Source organism: Vidua chalybeata, chromosome 2 (assembly GCF_026979565.1).
Source record: "Vidua chalybeata isolate OUT-0048 chromosome 2, bVidCha1 merged haplotype, whole genome shotgun sequence".
NCBI classification, from domain to species: Eukaryota; Metazoa; Chordata; class Aves; order Passeriformes; family Viduidae; genus Vidua; species Vidua chalybeata.
The window spans coordinates 6,600,159-6,619,611 of NC_071531.1; the positions used below are offsets into that span (position 1 = coordinate 6,600,159).

Here is a 19,453-nt window from a genome sequence, read left to right on the forward strand (position 1 = left end):
CTGGAACTGGCTTTGGAAGTGATCTGGAATGCATCTTCCCTTATTAACAAGGAAAATGTTACTTCCATTAAAGAAAAACAACCCTTCCCCCCACCAGCCATCCGTGAGAAACTCTCACTGTATTTTCTGTTTGAAATTTAAATTTTTGCGTAATACCGCCCACTGTATGAAATGAATGTGATTAAAATGACGGTTTCTCTAATTTTCAATTAAAATATATTTTAAATGTTTACCTTTCCACACTAAATGCAAATGCAGATGTGTGGTACAGCGCTGGGAAACCAGAAGGTGGAAACCCACTGACCCAGTTTCCCCATCCCGGTGGACTAAAATGCAAAAAACTAAACAAAAAGCTGTAAAAAAATCTCACCTCCCCCTCCCCCTAGCCTGAAAGGGCCCCAGAGTAAAATGTGCTGTGTAAAAGTCACAAAATGAAAAACATTAAAAACTAATTGGTGCAGAAAATGGCAGATGTGGTGGGATTTGTCCCATCTGTGACCCCAGTTCCAGAGGTATTTGGGGCACCATGTCCAGAGAAGTCACTGCTCCTCACCAGCTGAGGTAAATTTCCACAGAATCCTTTAGGTCGGAAAAGACCTCTGAGATCGAGCCTGACTTCTGACCAAACACCACCGTGTCACCCTGCCCATGGTCCTGAGTGCCACATCCAGGGTCACCACCGTGTCACCCAGACAATGGCACTGAGTGCCACATCCAGGGTCACCACCGTGTCACCCTGCCCATGGCCCTGAGTGCCACATCCAGGGTCACCACCGTGTCACCCAGACAATGGCACTGAGTGCCACATCCAGGGTCACCACTGTGTCACCCAGACAATGGCACTGAGTCTCACATCCAGGGTCACCACTGTGTCACCCAGACCATGGTCCTGAGTGCCACATCCAGGGTCACCACCGTGTCACCCAGGCCATGGAACTGAGCCTCACATCCAGGATCACCACCGTGTCACCCAGACAATGGCCCTGAGTGCCACATCCAGGATCACCAGTGTGTCACCCAGCCCACGGCCCGAGTGCCACGTCTGGCCTTTCCTTACACTCCTCCAGGGATGGTGCCTCCACCACCTCCCTGGGCATCCCATTCCAGTGTCTTATCACCCTTTCCATGAAAAAAATTCCTTCTGATGTCCAACCTAAACCTTCCTGGCACTGCTTTAGACCATGTTCTCTCCTCCTGTCACTTCTTCCCTGGGAGAGGAGCCTGACCCCCACCTGGCCACAATCTCCTGTCAGGGAGTTGTAGGGAGCCATAAGGTCACCCTTTTCTCTAAATTTCTCATGGTGAAAATGGCCACAAATCCTGAAAAATTGAAGAAATTTATTTAGTGTGTGCTAGTGTTGGATTTAATATGTATTTAGCATTCAGTAAATAAAGATGTGCAAGAAATATTATATAAACATATGTTATATATATATATTTATATATTATGCTACATTTATATATTATGTGTTTTATATTATAATAAAACAATATAAATTATAAATACATATAATATTTAGATCTATTTCTATAATTTTACCTATTAATTAATTATATATGTAAAATTAAGAATGGATTTATTTCTACTTTGCTACTGCTGACTCTGGGCCCACCCTGAGGCACCCTCCGCACTTGGTGGGGCCGGGGCTCCGGCGGAGGAGAGCCGGGACCTGCCTGCGTCCCCTTGGGCCATGTCCTGGGATGAGCTGTTCGGGATGAGGGTTTGGGATGAGGGTTTGGGATGAGGATTCCGGATGATCAGTTCAGGATGATCAGTTCGGGATGAGGGTTCGGGATGGAGCCATTTGGGATGAGGGTTCAGGATGAGGGTTTGGGACGAGGGTTCGGGATGATCAGTTCGGGATGAGGGCTCGGGATGAGGGTTCAGGATGAGGGCTCGGGATGAGGGTTCAGGATGAGGATTCAGGATGAGGGTTTGGGGTGAGGGTTCGGGATGAGGGTTCGGTATGAGGGTTCAGGATGAGGGTTCGGGATGAGGGTTCGGGATGGAGCCATTCGGGATGAGGGTTCGGGATGATCAGTTCGGGATGAGGGTTCGGGACGAGGATTCGGGATGATCAGTTCGGGATGAGGGCTCGGGATGAGGGTTCAGGATAATTGGTTCGGGATGAGGGTTCGGGATGAGGGCTCGGGATGAGGGTTCGGGACGAGGATTCGGGATGATCAGTTCGGGATGAGGGCTCGGGATGAGGGCTCGGGATGAGGGCTCGGGATGAGCCCCCGCGGTCCTCCCGCGCCTGTCCCCTCCCCGTGACGTCACGGCCGCATGACGTCAGCGCCGCGCGGTGTCCGCGCGGCGGCGGCGGCAGCGGTTGAGGGGCGGCCATGGCGCTGCCGCTGCTGCCCGGCTTCTCCCGCCGCCGCAACGTGAGTGACCGCCCGGGCCGCCGCCTGCCCGCCCTCCTGCCCTGCCCGGGGCTGCGGGGGCCGTGCCGGAGGCGGTCCCGGGCGTGGCGGGGCCGTTCCTGCCGGCCCCGCAGGTGGAGGCGAGGCGCGCCTGGCTGCGCTGAGCCCCCCCGGCCCCAGCGGCGGGTGAGGGCTCTGTGCGGCAGGGCGGGAGGAGCTGAGGCCAAAGCTGCGCCAGGGGAGGTTTAGGCTGGACGGCAGGAGGAGTTTCTTCACAAAAAGGCTGATTAGACATCGGGGTGGGCTGCCCAGGGAGGTGGTGCAGTCACCGTCCCTGGAGGTGTTTAAGGAAAGGCTGGAAGTGGCGCTCAGTGCCACGGCCTGGGTGACACGGTGGTGATCGGTCACAGGTTGGACTCGGTGATCTCAGAGATCTTTTCCAGCCTCACTGATTCTGTGATCTGGCAACGGCTTTGGGGCAGTTTGAGCTCTTGGTGTAGCTCCTACAGAACAAAACAGGGAGAGACAGACAGCCCCTCCGTAAGTAACCAAAAAGGCTTTGCCAGAGGGGGCAGTGACAGCAATGCTGATGTGCTGTTTCAGGGTTGCCAATACTATTAAGGCGAGCTAAATAGACAAGATGGTTATTTTATCACAGCAAACAAAAGAGAAGGCTGCCATCACTACTTCACAATTTTTCAAGGAGAGCTAGGAATTCACTGAACATGCTCTGATGTGAAGCAGTGCAGGGGGTAAGGCAGAATCCGTGCACAGCACTCTAGCTGGTGCCTTCAGGAGAGAAATGAAACAGTGTATTTTAACGTTCTTAATAATGTTAAAATACCTGGAAGGGAATCTGTCGTTTTCACACTATAAACATGTTGTGGTCAAGGCTGCCCATACAACATGTCAATACCCCGCTGCTGGAAGTGTTCAAGGCCAGGTTGGGTGCAGCTCTGAGCAACCTGCTCTAGAGGAAGGTGTCCCTACCCATGACAAGGGAGTTGGAGCTGAATGATCTCTAAGGTCTCTTACAACACAGGCCGTTCTGTGATTTTATGATAGACACAAGACAGGTAGACACAAAGCTGCCCAGGTACAGGGAGCATGAAATTGTGTAGAAATATGTGGACTCCCAGCCTCACTCTGTGTCAGCACTGCACAGGTGTGTGCAAACACTGGACCTCTTGCAAGCCCAGCCTAGAGACTGAGGATCTTTCAGGCATCTTCTTCCCTGGAAACAGCTGGATGCTGTTGTTTTGGAAGGGGTATAAAAAATGGTCAGGTGGTAAATACTCATTCTCTTGCTGAATTGAGATTTGTTTTGTTAAGGATTGGTTGTGTGTAGAACATGTGAGGTGGCTGCTGAGTGGGTGTGTCAGCAACACTGGGAAGGTGTGTGCCATTGGTACCTGCTGGCTGGAAGCAGAACAGCTCAGCTCAGGGATATCTGTGGCTTTATTGTTCTCCAAACTTCAATTTAACTTAATTTATTTAAATTTAACTTCACATGCTTGGGAAGAGTTACTAACAGTGTTGAACACCCCATGCTGAAGTGCATACAGTGGGTATGTTATGAGAACTAAAGGTGTGAAAGCTGTCACAAAGTACCACGAGACAACATTATAAAACCATGGTTAGACCCTTGTTAGGGCTCCAGATTGCTCTTTTTGTCAGTCCTTGAGACAGTGGAGTTAATAATGACAACTCTTCTCCACAAATGAAAGGCTGAAAATAACATTTAAAGGAGAAAAAAGGTACCACTGCTATAGATAAATTGAAAAGGAAGAAAGTGTTTCCACCAGTCAGGACTGCGAGCATCACCATCAATGCCTCTTATTGCACAGAAAAAACAGTGGCAAAGCATTCCCTGAAGAAGGATGCACAGGGGATGGGATTGTTCCTATCAGCCCTTGGTTTATAATTATTATTATAATTATATTTATAATATAATTATTGTTATATTATAAAATTAATTCCATTCATTGCTGTTCAAGTTCCTAGTGAAATTCTCTTGTCTCTGCTCCTAATGCTTCCACCTGTCTCATCTGTAGACCCACAAAAGGAAGGGGAATACATTTGTGTTCTGTCTACCTTGGATGTGTTTAATAAGGTGGCTGAGCTACTTCCAGAAAATCAGAGCTTTAAGGTAGTGTTCAAAATCAAAATTACAGTAGTTTGTGTACACAGAGGTCCATTCATCAAAAATACCCTCCCCCTCTTCTAAAACAGAAGCCCAAGGATCAGCTAGCTGCTCATCAGCAGTGCCTGTGATTTTTGCTTGTGGGTGATGAGGAAATCTTACAATTTTGAGCACGTGCTGGAAACAGCATATAAAAGGTTTGCTTTATTACTTATTATAAGTTTGTGAATTTGGAACCTGGGCTGTGTCAGGGATGGCACTGGTTACAGCACAAGTACTCCCTTTCTTAGTGTTCCTCGTCTGCCTCCTGTTCTGAAAGGCAGCTGCTCCTTCTGATACTGGGTCGATGTCCTTGCTTATGTCAGCAGCTGAGGAGGAGGGTCACAAACACATATTCATATGGGTCAGATTTGCCAAGTGCTGGCTGACCAGTGTATTTTCTTGCCTGATGTTTGAAATCCCTCTCCGAGTGAAAATTTTGTGCAACAATTCTCCATGGCATTTCTTAGAGAATCGGACAATAAGTTTATAGATCTCAGGGGGAAACTATATCCTTGAAAAACTGCAAAAAATTCTGTTGCAAACTTTAGTGGCACAACAGAAATTCCACATCTTCCTTGTTTATTGCAGAAGCTTGGAATTGCCCTCAACTGTGCTACTGTGGCTCAGTGTTTCCTGTCTGAAATATTTTCTGCTGCTCTGTAACCCAAAAAACAGGACATTAGTTTTTCTTGACCAAGAACATTTCCCAACCTCTTTATAAGTAATTGTGTCTGCTGTCCTTTCTTCTTTGCCTGAACCTCTTCCACTACTTCTTGCCCCTCAGCCCTGTTCCCCCAGATCTGTCTGTTCATGGCCCCCAAACCTGAATCTTCCTGTAACTGCCCCTTGTGGCTGCATTTTGGGCCCTTTCCTTTATCCGTCTGTTGTCTTCTCCCAGGCACTAAGAGCAGGCCAGAATCACAGAATGGTTTGGGCTGGAAGAGACCTTTAAAAGTCATCAAGTCCATGAGCAGAACACCTTCTGCTAGATCAGGTTACTCAGGGCAACCTGACCTTGAATGTTTCCAGGAATGGGTCATCCACCACCTCACTGGGCAACCTGTCCCAGTGTTTCACCACCCTCGTTGTTAAAAATGTCCTCCTTATACCTAGCTTATACCATCAGCTCTCTTTTCACTTATAGCTATAACCCCTTGTCCTGTTGCAACAGGCTCTGCTAAAAAGCCTGTCCCTTTTATTCTTATACTGCCCCTTAAAGGAAGGCCACAATAAGGTCTCCCTGGATGCTTCTCTTCTCTGGGCTGAATAACCCCAACTCTCTCAGCCTGTCCTTATAGGAGAGGTGCTCCAGCCCCTGTTAATTTTTCTGGAGCTCCTCTGGACCTGCTGCAATAGATCCATGCCTTTCCTGTACTGCTCCACACTCTTGGTGTTGATGCAGCTTGTTTTGTGATGTTTTTAGAGTGGCACCAGAGTTGCTGGCAACAATGTCTTAGGTTGTTCCTCCTTTGCCAGTACCACTTAACCCCTGAACATCCTGAGACCTCTGTAGCAAGCAGGGGGTGATAAAAGAATTGGAAATCAGTCACATGAATTTGACTGGCACAGTGTGTAGCGTTTGCATTTATTTCTATCACTTAGCTGAAGCGGCCAGGAGACTTTATCAGCAGCCTAGAATAGTTCAGAAGTGCCACACTTCATCCTGATACAGGGTTTGAGCAGGACATCCAGGGTGCAGCTGCTGTTCTCAAGGTGGGAATTCCAGATGGATACTGGGTACAGAACTGTGCTGCCACTCCTGCCATAGCTCCCTGTGGGACTGTGTTAAAAACGTGGCTTCTGTGAGCTCAGTGAGGGCTCTCCCATCACTCCAGCTGCTGTGCTGGAAGATTTCCAGCTGTGCTTGGTTCAGCTGGAATGTGCAGCTCCCTGGGGATTTTGCTGTGACTCTGTATTCCAGAGCAAGATGAAGTGAGCGTGAGGCAGCGTTCCCCGAGGACTGCAGGGGCTGAGTTTGCAAAGCCAAGAGCTGCAGTCAGAGAACCCTGACCTTTATATTAGTCACTATTGAATGGATCCTCAATATTTCTCAGGCTCACTGCACAGAAAATGTCCAGTTTTGTTCAGCAGATCCACAGCCTGTTCAGTTGAGCTGCATTAGCACAGCAGACACATTCAAGGTCTTTCCCTGCTCCCTGAAAGCTTTCTGTTAGAAGTCATTCCATGTGGAGGCAGCATGATGTTCTATCACTATTTTAGGCTGGATATGGTCTGAGTTCATTAGCTGAAGTTTCCCAAGTGTGATTTTTCTCTTTTGTGTCCTCAATTATAACTAATCTGTTTCTTAAAATTTCTATTTTTGTCGTTGTTGTTCTGTGTTTTTTTTTTTTTTTTAAGGAATAACTGTACAGATTTTGAGAAGAGATTGTTTTGTCTATGGATCTAGGTGCTTTTTGGAAGAAGGGAATAAGTAATTATGTGATTAGGAATCTAAAATAGTCTTTCTGTCAATCTCTAAAAAGTTACATGAATGACACAAAAGATTCTTAACAGAATTGAAGCTGTTTCATCATGTATTTTCAATTTCAAATTTTAAGGATGTTGTGATTTTAGCCCTAAATTCTGGAAATTCCAGCAGGGTTATTCCTGGATTACTTTGATGAACACTTTACTGTACTTTTGCTGCTAAACCCCCAAAACATATGGACAGCAAATGCTTCTAGAAGAAGTTTTGAGGACATGAAAAGCTTTCCTTTGCTCAGGAAAACTGCCACCCTCACTGTGCTTTGCTAACTGTGCCTTTCTCCTTAGCACATGCTTTGGTAATAGAGAGAAAATAATTAAATACTTGCTGTGCCAGAAAGTGGATCTGTTCTGTAGCATCTTCAGTATAAATCAGATGCTTCTGCCTAGAAAATCCCCTTTTAAAATTCAACTTGACTGTAGTTACTGTGCATTTGAACTGATAAATGCAGAAAGCTCCCTTCCCTTCTGACGTCTCCCCAGCTCTTTCTCAGCTTACAGAGGAAAAAAAATATTTAGAAAAAAAAAAAACAAAAGAAGAAAGGGAAGTTCAGTAGCACCCAAAGGAGAGAGAAGAAACCATCCCAAGTGCAAATGTGTTACAAAGCAGCTGCCAACCCCTGGCTGGCTGCTCCAGATTCCAGGAGAGCACCTGTCCTCACTTCTTGTGGGAGATGTGAGATGACCACATGAAGTTCTGCTCCTGATGCCTAAGTGTCAGTGCTCACACTGAAGCATGGCATTTTATATCACAGCTCAAAAAGCTGTGCTGATATAAAAAAATTAATTTTGGGCATCAGTCCTGCAAATGTGACTGGTTAAATTCCTGGCTTGAGCAATGCTCTGTGGTAAGGGGACCCATGAGCTCCTAGTCTGCATACAAGCATTTCCTTTTATTGATTTTTCTCTTTTATTCAGTAGCTCTTTTTCTTGAGTTATATCTTGAGGAGAAATTTTCTGTTTCCTTTGTATTATTCTTTAAATTATGATACTTTTTGCATGCTCCTTTATCCACCTTTGTTCAAAACACTGCTTACCTTTAAAGTATCTTCTTTGGGGATGTGCTTTCATAGCTCTGATTGTTTCTGACCCCAGTATGTGAACCTTATTCCTTTGCAATAACTGTTTCAAAGGGTACTGGCTAGCTCAGCTTTTTTTAACCTAAGCAAGGATATAGCCATTGATTATCATGGTATTAAAAATAATGATTTGTAAAAATAGTAAGTATTCTTTTTCATACTGATGTCCTTGCAAAAGTGATGTGCAAAAGGATTTTAAGCAAGGTTAAGCTAACGCAGTGATTGGGCTGATCATGTCAGCAGCTCTCTGTCTTGTGCCATTGGATTTGGAGCACCTGGAGGCAGGTGAACAGTTCAGACTGTGACCCCAGTGTGCAGGAGTTCCTACAGACTGGTGTTGATAATTCTGTGCATGAGGCTGGTTCCCTGCCTTTCAGATTCCTGACTCTTTCATACTGGCAGAATGAAATAACTGCTTGAATACTTTCAGGTTTTGCAGCTTCACTGCTTGCACTTGTTCCCAGAACTGCTCTGCTGGGTGTGTGTTATGTTATCTTGGAGCACTTGAGTGTTGCCATCATGAAAAATGATTATTTGTACCATTTTTTGATTTATGATACTAAGAATTGTCTACACCTTTTAGGGGAATATGCATGTGATAATCAGTGATGCCCAGTATTCCAAATGGACTGGGGAGGCAATTTTGTCCCCCTGCTACTTTACTGGCATGCTGCTCTGGTGCTGCTGTGAAAAAATTTGCTGTCCAGCCTTTTCCTCTACCTTTACTTTTCTCACCCATAACATCAGTTCCCACTTCAGCCTCATCTTCCCTCACATTCCCCCAGCCCCCGGGCAAGGGGGGGCACAGCTCCAATGGCCTCTCTCTTGGTGGGCATGCCAGGGTGCAGTGGCCCCTCTCTGCTTTTCCAGATAAAGTATTTGGAGGATTTGAGAGGGCAAGAAAGGGAAGAATAGCAGAATGAGAGGAGCTAACAAGTCAGGATTGCTGCTCATGGAAGGAAGTTGGTTTTCCATTGGCATTTCCTATTTCCCTGTCCTCTTCTATGAGACTGATGTGTGGGGTCATTAGGGGATTGCTGCCCAAGCCCAGCTCACCCCAGCTGCCTCTGGCAAGCAAAGCAGGCAGCTTATTAGGAGGGACATTCCCAGAGACAGGAGTGATATTTATGTGAGCCCAGAAGCTTTTCTGTGTCACTTGAAGGCTAGCTCCAGCCCCAGCCAAGAAATTTGAGTGGGCAAGATGGTTTTCTTTGCTGTTGGTTGTTCCTATATTTTTAAGCACTCCATCTTTAATTGCCTGAAAAATTAGTGATAATACAGAGGAATCACTACAGAGACCTTCTTTTGAAATACTCCCAGGTGAAATGAATGTCTGCCTTTTGATTCAGGTCCAGCCTCCCAAAATTCAAGTGTATTTACTAGTACAGAGGAATTTATTTTGCACTCAGGGATGCAAGTGTAAATAAGATCTTTGACATGAATAAGGAGAGCAGGCTGTTCTCTGAGTGCTGCTGAACTGTTTCCATTTGTCCTCTGGAGAGCTGTAGGAAAGGCCTTTCCCCTTTACCTTTTACAACCGGTTTTGGAGGTGATTTGATTCTTTCCCTACCACATACCTGAATCCTTATTGCAGGGAAGCAGTGTGGGGGTTAAACATCTGGTTCTATCCAGTCTCTCAGCCTAGGTAAATTACTGGAGTATTATTTCATTTTTGTCTATAAGACTGGCAAATTGGCCATTGGAAAATGTCACTTCACTTGCAGCATTCCAGTTGTTACAGGTTTTTAGAGTCTGTATTAAAAGTAAATATAAAGAAACTTTTGCATGATTAATCTTCCTTGCCTGGATGGTCAGCTGTCACAGACTTAAAAACAACGATTTTTTTTTCCCTTTTTCTTCTGCACTCTTGACAGACTGGGGGAGAAAAGTTTCACAGATCACAGATCTGTGGTTACAGCAATAATGTTCCTAGGCTGTTTGAAGATAAACGAGGAATAGGAGGTGAACTGTTACCTGGTCAGACCCTGAAACTAACCAACAGTGTGTTTCCTGAAGCAATAGGAAGTAGTCCTCCTTCTTGGATAGCATTTGATAAGCAGGTATGTAGAAATTTTTTTTTTTTTTTTTTTTGATGAATAGCTGCAATATAACAGAGTATAACGATCATTAAAATTTTTTAAGGAGTGGGATGGGAACTCTGTAGTTCTGTACTGCAGATGAGACTCCAGGTAGGAAGTGTTACATTTTGAAAATTTTTAAGACTAACTGTGGTCCAAATGTCCTTAGTCAGATATTTCAGAAGATTATTTTGTACATGCAATAAAAGCTCCTAGATAGGCAAAAAGAGTGGTAGTGGGTATTTTTTTTCATTATATTAATGTATTGGACAATTAATATAAACATATGTCATGCCATACAGCAATATATAAAAATGTTTCTGTATTGGGATACATCTCCTACAGGATTTAACAAAAATAAAGGAGTGGGAAGCATATTCCTTTCTAGTGAAAATGATGACAGTAAGGGAATTATTTGGCAGCCTGGTAAGAATGAATGTAAGGTAAAACCCAGTCCAGGAGAAAGTGTGACTGGGCACTTGGGAATCATTAAACTCGGTGGAATGCCACATGCTTGGGATTCACTCATGCCATCATTCTTGTATGCTCAAAGTCCTGTTAACTTCTGGACTTCTGTATGATTTGTTATTGTGTAATTGAGTATGTCTGATACAGACACAGAAATTTAAAATTAGGATTTTTTTTTTTGTTTGCTTAGTTTTGGTTTTTTTTTTTTTTTTGTTTTTTTGGTTTTGTTTGGTTTTTTTGGCAAGACTTTAGTGACACCTTTTAAGTTAGAGATTTATCAAATAACTGTAACCTGTGATGACAGGAATTTTGTAGCACATTGTTTTTGCTTGCTATGTTTAAATTCACATTAAATTCTACTTAGAGATATTTTATTCTAAAGCAAAAAGTCTACAATCAGGGAAGGAAAATGATCCAGAAAAAGGAATCATTCAGCAGATCGCAGAAATGTTGTGTGACTAAATGATTATGATATTTAAATATTGAGAAGAAAGGCAAATCTCATAGTTTTGCTTTAAAAGAGAAGCCATGCAGGTAATTGGAGTACAATTACACATTCATTTTTGGCAGAGCAGAACTACAACAAGAAGATGTTATGTTTGAACAGCTCACGTGCCTTTGGTTGGCTTTGCCTCTGAGATCCCTGGTATTGCTCACAGAGCAACCTGCTTGGGTATGGCCTGGTCCAGTGTGCCCAGGTGTTGAGGCTTCAGCCAGACCTGGACTTGCTCTTCCTACTCCCTTCTTAGAACAAGGAGGGTGTATTGCCTCCTCAGGCCTTGGATCCAAGTCTATGGAATTCAGGGGTTTAGTAGGAGGCAGAGAGACCTTCCAGTGAGCATCAAGTCCTGGCCTTGGCTGGTGAGAGGAGCTTGCTGGCCTCTGGCCATTCCTGATCTAATCCATGTGTGCATCCACAGGGCAGTCCAGGACAGGAGTTTGCAGGTTCAGAATTGGCCTCTGGAGGGCTCATGTGTTTGTATTAATGGCAGTTTGTTACAGGGTACTCACCATCCAAGTAATTTAGCTTCCCCAGTTAGAGCTTGGAATGCAGCTCTGTCCTCCAGTGCTACAGTTTGGGACTCAGCAGAATGCACTTAATGAAAAAAGGTTTGAGTAAGTGTTTATCTTTTGAAATGTAAGCTGCTTTCTTACCACTTTGGCTGTTAACTTTCAATAGTACCTTAGCAACTGGAAGAAGGACAGGCATAAAACTTCATTATTAAGTAAGCTGAGAAGTACTCTTTGTAGTTTCACTTGCCTAATAGGAAGCAGGTGTAAATTTAATTTCTCCTATGTTTAAGTTCACACACAAGGCTTCCTGGGCTTGGAATGATGTTTATAATTTGACTACCGCAGGTGCCGGGGAAACTTTGTGGCACTTTGCAAAGAGCTACAGTTTATTCAATATTTGTTACTTTTGGTTTTCATAGGTAACATTAAATTTTTTAAGGAGTGGGATGGGAACTTTGTAGTTCTGTACTGCAGATGAGACTCTAGGTAGGAAGTGTTACATATTGAAAATTTTTAAGACTAACTGTGGTCGAAAATGAAAAGTAAGTCATCTTCATTTCTGTTCCTTCCCCTCCTCACGCTTCTGGAATCATCTTCTTTGATCTGCAAAATTTCAGTTGGTTGCTGCATATATTTCAGTCACACACTAGCATGTTGATAAGGGTATAAAGAGAATAAAGTGTGAGTGCAAAAGAACCTGCACAAGCTCCCCAAATGGGATAAACCGGGGTATAGGTGTGTGTTCAGAGAAAGAAATAAACCCAGTGTGTTAAGGATGTGATGGGGCTTGGAGTTCTGTGAAAACAGACTGCTTTGCCTGGCTGGTGTCTCATGAGACAGCTGTTCTCAGAAGAGATCACTGACAAAATTAAGAACAATTAGTGATGAAGTAGAGCTCTTGAAGAGTATGTTCATCAAATGTCCCTATTCTAGTGGAACTGGCAGAATAGGGACAGGAGGGTGCAGAAGGTTCCATGTTTCCATTGATTTCATGGGTTATCAGCAGCTGGGTGAGGAATGAAATTCTGATCCTTGTCAGCTGAAGCCCAGGATGTTCAGACTGGGATACAGTGGTTCTACTATAGCACCTTTTATGTCCCCTGGAGTGTTCAAGAGATTTATACAGGGCTCCTGGTCATTCCAGAACAGTAGCTGGAGGCCAGGAAGGATGATTTGATCACCAAAAATGGCACTCTGCACCAGTGTTTAGACAAATGGAAAGAGGAAGAGATGTTACAGATTGATAGTTTGTGTTGCCTCTGTTGTATGTCAGATGTTTTGTCCAGTGTTTTTGTGTTTGATACATGAAACAGTGAAATCCACAGTTAAAAAAATGTGGACAAGTATTAATTTTTAAATTTATTTTCAAGTCTGTACATTGTTCAGAAACTTGCATGTTGTACTAATTAAACAAACTGTAACTGAGTTTTCTAGATTCCTTTGTGTGAAGAACGAATGCCATCAGGTTTAACAGGTAATGGTTATGTCATTTGATTATAATTTAAATTTTCTTTCTCTAGCAGTGGAGGGTCACAGGGCAGGAGAGTTGATGCCAAAAATGTGTCTGTCATACTATTCAATGGTTGCTGAAAATCAGTGAGATCTGAGCCTTTGAAATAATTTCTGGGAACAGAATTATTCTCATCTTGCACTTAACCTGCCTGAGAGAAGGGAATGTGATTGAGAAGTCTGAGCAGGACACAGGGTGGCTGTTGTTGTGTGCCCCTGGGCAGGCTGCTACTTCTCTCTTCCCAGATGTAGAAAAGGAGGTTGTTCTTGTCCATGAAGTGTTATAAAATCTCTGGATGACAGAGTACTCATGAGTACTCCATAAGTACTTATGAAGGTACTTTGAGATTCCTAAAGGCACATGCAAAAGGAGTGCAGACTATTAACCAGTGTGTTCTTCATGCAGGGAACTCAGCCAGCTTACTAGATTTCAAACATTTCCAACTCATGGTCTGCTAGATACTTGTTGAAACATAGGGAATGGCTAAACTGTATTTTTTTTTTTCAATGCTTCAGGTTGTCTGATGAATCAAGAGTAAAGGTAATTGCATTTATTAAATATAACCAGTGTGGAAAATTAAGTATAAATTAACAGTCATTTGACCCAAATGTGTTGGGAGGACATGATGAAAACCTGTTTTAATTAATGCCTTCCTGCACATACTTACCAAAGCAAGCATCCTGCTGGATAATGCCCTAGGGAGTAGAAACATCTCTCATGTTCCCTTAATATTGGTGTTGGTGGTTAAAAACTGATACCAAGAAGTGCAAAATTTGTGTAATGGTGTCTGAGTTTGAGTTGGGATCTCCAGGTGTGAGGGCCAGTGAGCACCTACCCTGTGAAGGTGGGTTTTTTTTTTGTATTATTGCTGTTACAAGAGACCATGAAGAGAAGTTGCTACACTCTCTGAGATTTCCCCACTCACTGAACTGCAGAACCAGGGAAGTTTTGAAATGCCAATATCACACAGCTGTAAATGCCTCCTGAAAAGTGCCATTTCTCTTTGATAGTCTTCAGTACCATTCATTTGAACACTTGTAGGATCTGTTTAAAAAGAACTCTTTCCACTTACCTTGATGGTAAAGCCATTGCTGTCATCATGTGCTGTATTTTCTAGCAATTCATAGAATAGCAGTCTAAAATTTGCTTCAGTACCTAGGCAGCTCATTGTGTTATCAGAAATGCTTTGTTTGGAAGACTTTCCAAGCAACCTGCTGATAGTTTTGTATTTGATTTATTTCTTTACTTTAGAGTTCCATCTCTGCTTAGATGTTGTGATAATAAAAACGCCAAGCAAAGAATTTTAAATTTATGTGCTTTAAAGTGAATTTCTGTTCTTACATTTCTGAAAAACAAATCTATCTCCTGAAATCCATACATTTAGTTACTTATGACCTATACAAGTTTATTTGACATATTTTGCAAAAGCATTGGGAGATTTTGCTGCTTTATATTTATTTATTGTTTTTAATAGGTGTTGAATTTTGAGGCCTATTTTGAAGAAGAAGTGCCTGATAAAAATCAAGAGCTGTATAGAATCAGACACTGTAAAATATATTTCTACCCTGAAGATGATACAATTCAAGTGATTGAGCCTGTAGTGAAAAACAGTGGCATAAATCAAGGTACCTGTTTTTATTGGCACATTTTTTCCTCTCCTTTATATCTCTCTTCAATACAGTCTTGGTCCATTCCAAAGGATACATAATGTGAGTTCTTATAGCTAAACTGGGGTGTAAATGCACAGGTATAATTGTCTTTTCTTATTACATATCATGATGTGAACTTTTTTATTGTCTTAATTTCTCAATATGTGGGTTTTCTAAGGCAGAATCCTCTCCCCCACTCAAACATACAATTTTTTCTCTAATATAGTTGTTTGAAATCATATGATGGTAAGATCTTTGTCAGTGTTATGTCAGTCCTGCAAAGACAATTTGTGTTCTAGATCTCCATTCCTGAGCCTGGCTCCTCCCATCTTGGCCCTGACAGGGAGTTCTGTGGCAGCAGCTCTGTAATTGTTCATGAGCTACTGCAGTGTCTCTGCCTTTATTGAAGACTAGAGTCTTCTGTGCCTCTGGCTTTTGGTTCTTTTATGATTAAAGTGCCCTTGGCACAGTTATTCTTCCTTGATGCCTTTTTAGTTGAGGAGCTGCCTTGCCTCAGTGTCACATCCCTGCTCTGGGACCCGCCTGAGGACTTTAGGAGGAGGGTTTACTGTGCTGATTTACTGGGGTATTATTGGACTTGGTTTATATTAAGAAAATGTGATCTAGCGGTCAACATCCTGTAGCAGAGGGGGAACACAGCTGCTGCTTCTTGGTGTTCATGGGTCACTGCCAGAATTAAAAGTTTTCAAGGGATATAATCCAGAGAAGCAGGATGTCTTGGGATGACTGCACCTCCCAGTCCCCAAAGATGTTTTGTACATTTTATACATTCTTAGCACAGCAGTTTTCAAAAATAAGTTAACCATTTAACTACCCTATTCTTTTCCCAGATCAGCAGATGGTATCAATTTCTCTGTCTACAGAATAAGATAATATTTAAAGGTGTTATGTGCATCATTACTGTTGGGACTGGGATAAAATTGCCTGTAAATCTCTTAAAACAGTATTTCAGGTGCTGCTGTTCCTGTGTAGAGTAGTTTGTATCAGTAGTTTTGTAGGCTCAACAACAGGGACTGATTTTGAATGCAATGAAATCTTGTCCTACTCCTACCTGGGCAAGTGCTTTTTCATGTGAAGAAAAGAATGTTTGGGCTCTTTCCCTTATCCCCACCCTGCACCCACATGTAAGACATGGGAGACATCACCGGGTTTAGGTTTTCCTTGACTTGTGTGCCCCAAGAGTGGGAGCAGCTGCTTCTGGGGTTTGTGGCTTAGAGGAAATGTCCACTGACAAAGGAAGTGCAGAGAGTCAGAGCTGATGCCTTTGAGAGAGAAGGTGGAAGCCAGATTCTTTAGAGCAGGATAAAGCATATTCAAAGCTGATTCCTTTGAAGGAGTTGTTTTCTTTGTCTTTGTACTATGGGTTGTGCAGGCTGCCTCTTCACCCTAATGTTCCCGGCAGTCTAGTCCTGTTCTTTTGGTGACAGGAAGGCTTCAATTTCCTCCTGTTTCCTTGGTTGTATCTTGTGTTAGTGATCTTTGATACTGGACCTAAAATTAACTGAATAGTATTAGAGAAAAACAAGAATTTTCTCAGTCTTCCATGCAAGGATGTTTTGAAAGTCTCTATGAAATTTTCTGAGTACTTTATATGGGATAAATATATATATGCAACCTATTTACCTGATGGATTAAAAATAAATGTTCCAGATATCCAAAGTGCACTTAATTTTTTTGTCACTGGTATCTGGGCTGGTAAGGAAGCTCAGTGTATTGGCTGTGTTTAGGAAGGAAGAAAAACTGTACATTGAAAGGCCCAAGGACTATTTGGAATGTGTTTGGGCTTCACATTTGATGCATAGATACAGGGCCTATACTTTATCATAAACATCTACATAAATATTCTTGTTGTCCTAGAAATTAATATGATGTAGAGTGAAAGAGATGATGGAGATGCCTATCAGAGAATTCTCTACTCACATGCACTTGGAGTTTGACTTCATGCTCCATAACTAAAGATCAATCACAAAGTTGTTATGTTAAATATTTGTTGTTGAATACATGCAAAATCAATATTTCTTAAAAATATATACTAAATCATTAACTGCTAATCTTACAATTTTCAACAAAGAATTATCCCATTTTCTCTTTTAATATAATTCTATCTATCTATCTGTCTTACATGGTTCAAATTTTTTCATCCTAACTGGGAATTTTTAAGCCCAAGAACAACAGGAGTGTAACTGCATTGTGAAGCTGGTAAACCGAAGCACAAAGGAATGAAAATCTTACCCATGATCATACAGAAAAGGTCATAACAGGGTGAGGAGCTGAACTGAACTGAAGTTCAGGATCTTGACCATTATGCTGCTCTCTGCACATCTGCTGAAATACAACTTTTCAGTTAATTAAAATTCCAGAGATTTGTAGAGGCGAGTTCAGCTGTAGGAGAGCTTGCGTTGCTAAAAGGCAAACTGCACTGAACAAAAGAGCACAGGTGCATGAAGAAGAATGTGTGAGGACATCAGGAGCAGGATGGGCTCAGTCTGTGTGAAGGATTGGAGAGTTGCAGTGTCAAGAAAGGGATTGTGTAAAGGAGGAACAGCAAAAACCAGTGATGGATAAAGTAGAATTGAACTGTTGAAGGCAGAAGGTCACCTTAACTTGGATGTTTGCCTTGTCAAAAAAGATGTAAACCAGACAGCTGGCATGGCTGTTTTCAGGAGGCTTCTTGGAGAGGAGGTAGTGCTGTGACAGCGTAGATCACAGATCACGGGTAGATCTTATCTTGGCTGGTTAATGCCTTGAGGCCATGGGATTGCCAAGGCTTGTGCCATAACCCACAAATGAGATTTTGGTGGTCAGAATCGGTGTCTGGGAATGGTGGGATTGGAGAAATGCAGTAGTTTCCCATTGTACTCTTGTAGTGCTTGTGGTTTTGTGGAAAGAAATTTGGACAGGCTTACAGACTGCAGGAAGATCTGGTGAAGGAACAGTGGTCAAAGAAGTTAGAAGAATTTCTAGATTGAATTATGATTTTACCAAACTAAAACAAATTGGCTTCAGAGAAAAAAGGCAAGAAAATGTGTTTTTACCATTGATCAAAATCTCAAAGTAATGATGTAAATGATCTGTGGGAAATGTTTCAGTGACTTTAAAAACTACTTTATGAAATTGGCTCCTGTACTTGGACATGAATTTGGACTTACAAGGTTGCTACTAAATAGCTGAAATTTAAACTTCATTTAATTTTGGATACTGCCTTGCTATTTGGCAAATATTAGAAACATTAGAAGAAGTCTGTACTGAGGAGGGAATGCAGAGAACTTGAACTTGAGAAACCAGAATCAAAGCAAGTAACAGCAGGACAATCATAGTGCACAAAGCCCAAGTCAAGATAAGGAGAGGAGGACAGTAAACTTAATCACATAACAAACTCCAAATGCTTCTTCCACAGCCAGAATGATAATTACTCTTTCAGTATTAAAAAAAACCCCTCCTATAGAAAGCCAGGTTACGTATGGAAGTTGCAAGTGTTTGTACATATCATTCCCAGTTAACAGGACTGAGGCTGACTGATACTGTCTTATCAAAAGGTCATTTCTGTTCCTGTGGGGTTGACTGTAGCTTCCAGTGCAATCCAGACCCTGCAAGCCAGCGCAGAGTGGAGCAGCTGGCTGGTTTCCCCAAGGTCAGCCAGCTGAAAAAGAGAGTGGAGCTGCCTCCTGGCTGGGTTCCCAAGGCTGGCTGGCTGAAGAGGAAAGTACAAGTGGGAAAGTGAAGTTGCATCAGCTCCTCCAATATAACAGATTATCTAAGAGTTTAAGCCTCCCCCAAGGCCTTGAAATAATTGTGATTTTGCCATATTTGATGGTGGCCGAATCATGACCTTGCTATGTTCTCGAAGGGTGAATAAGTGAATGTAAGAAGCCTCCTTGTTTATTTGGATTAATTCTTTGTGTTGCAAGAATAATACTGGTGGCTTCTCCTCCTTTCTGTGCAAGCAAAGCATGTACAAACTCCAGGTATTACTCATTCCCCTCCTCTCTCTAATGCACTCTTGAGCTTGTTCAGAGTCAGAGAGCTGTGCTGAGGAAACTCTGGATACCAATTAATATCTTCTGCAGAGAAGAGAAGCAGCAGACACCAAATCATTTTCTGCCCAGCTTTGTTGTCAAAAGGCCTTCACTACTAGTGAGATCTCCTTAAGCAGCTGCTGGGAGATCCAAAACCCCAAGAGCAAAAAAGATATGCCACAAATTATGGTGTGGGAGTTCAGTGCCACCACCACTGTCAGAGAAAACCAGTACCTCAACTCCCCTTCCAAGAGCACAGTAGAGCAGAGCCTTAGTCTGACCAGATGCAAATATTTAAATTAACACTCGGTGGTGCAGTAATATGTCCTGCTCAATAAACCAAAGAACCGTCAGGAATAGCAATCCAGCCTGAGCAACCTGAAAACTGCAAAATCAGATGCTCCTTTAACACCTTGCAACAAATTTATAGAAAAAATGTATTATTTTCCAGAAGCAAGAACAATTTTAAAATGATGAGACCTAACCCCAGCTGATCAGGTTTTATTAAATTTCAAATTCAACATTATGAAATGTACCCTCTACATGTGTACATCAGGCACAGTGATACCTAATAAAAACAAA

General features: G+C 42.7%; 1 protein-coding gene across 1 annotated transcript in view; it reads left to right on the top strand.

Annotated features, from left to right (window-relative positions):
- The first annotated feature begins 2,311 nt into the window (after positions 1-2,311).
- Positions 2,312-19,453, top strand: part of EFHC2 (EF-hand domain containing 2) — a 56,373-nt gene continuing 39,231 nt past the window's right edge. The window contains exons 1-3 of the mRNA XM_053935079.1: positions 2,312-2,388; positions 9,990-10,175; positions 14,660-14,810. Of these exons, the coding sequence (XP_053791054.1) occupies positions 2,347-2,388; positions 9,990-10,175; positions 14,660-14,810 (379 nt within the window). The 5' untranslated portion in view covers positions 2,312-2,346. The remainder of the gene's footprint in view (positions 2,389-9,989; positions 10,176-14,659; positions 14,811-19,453) is intronic.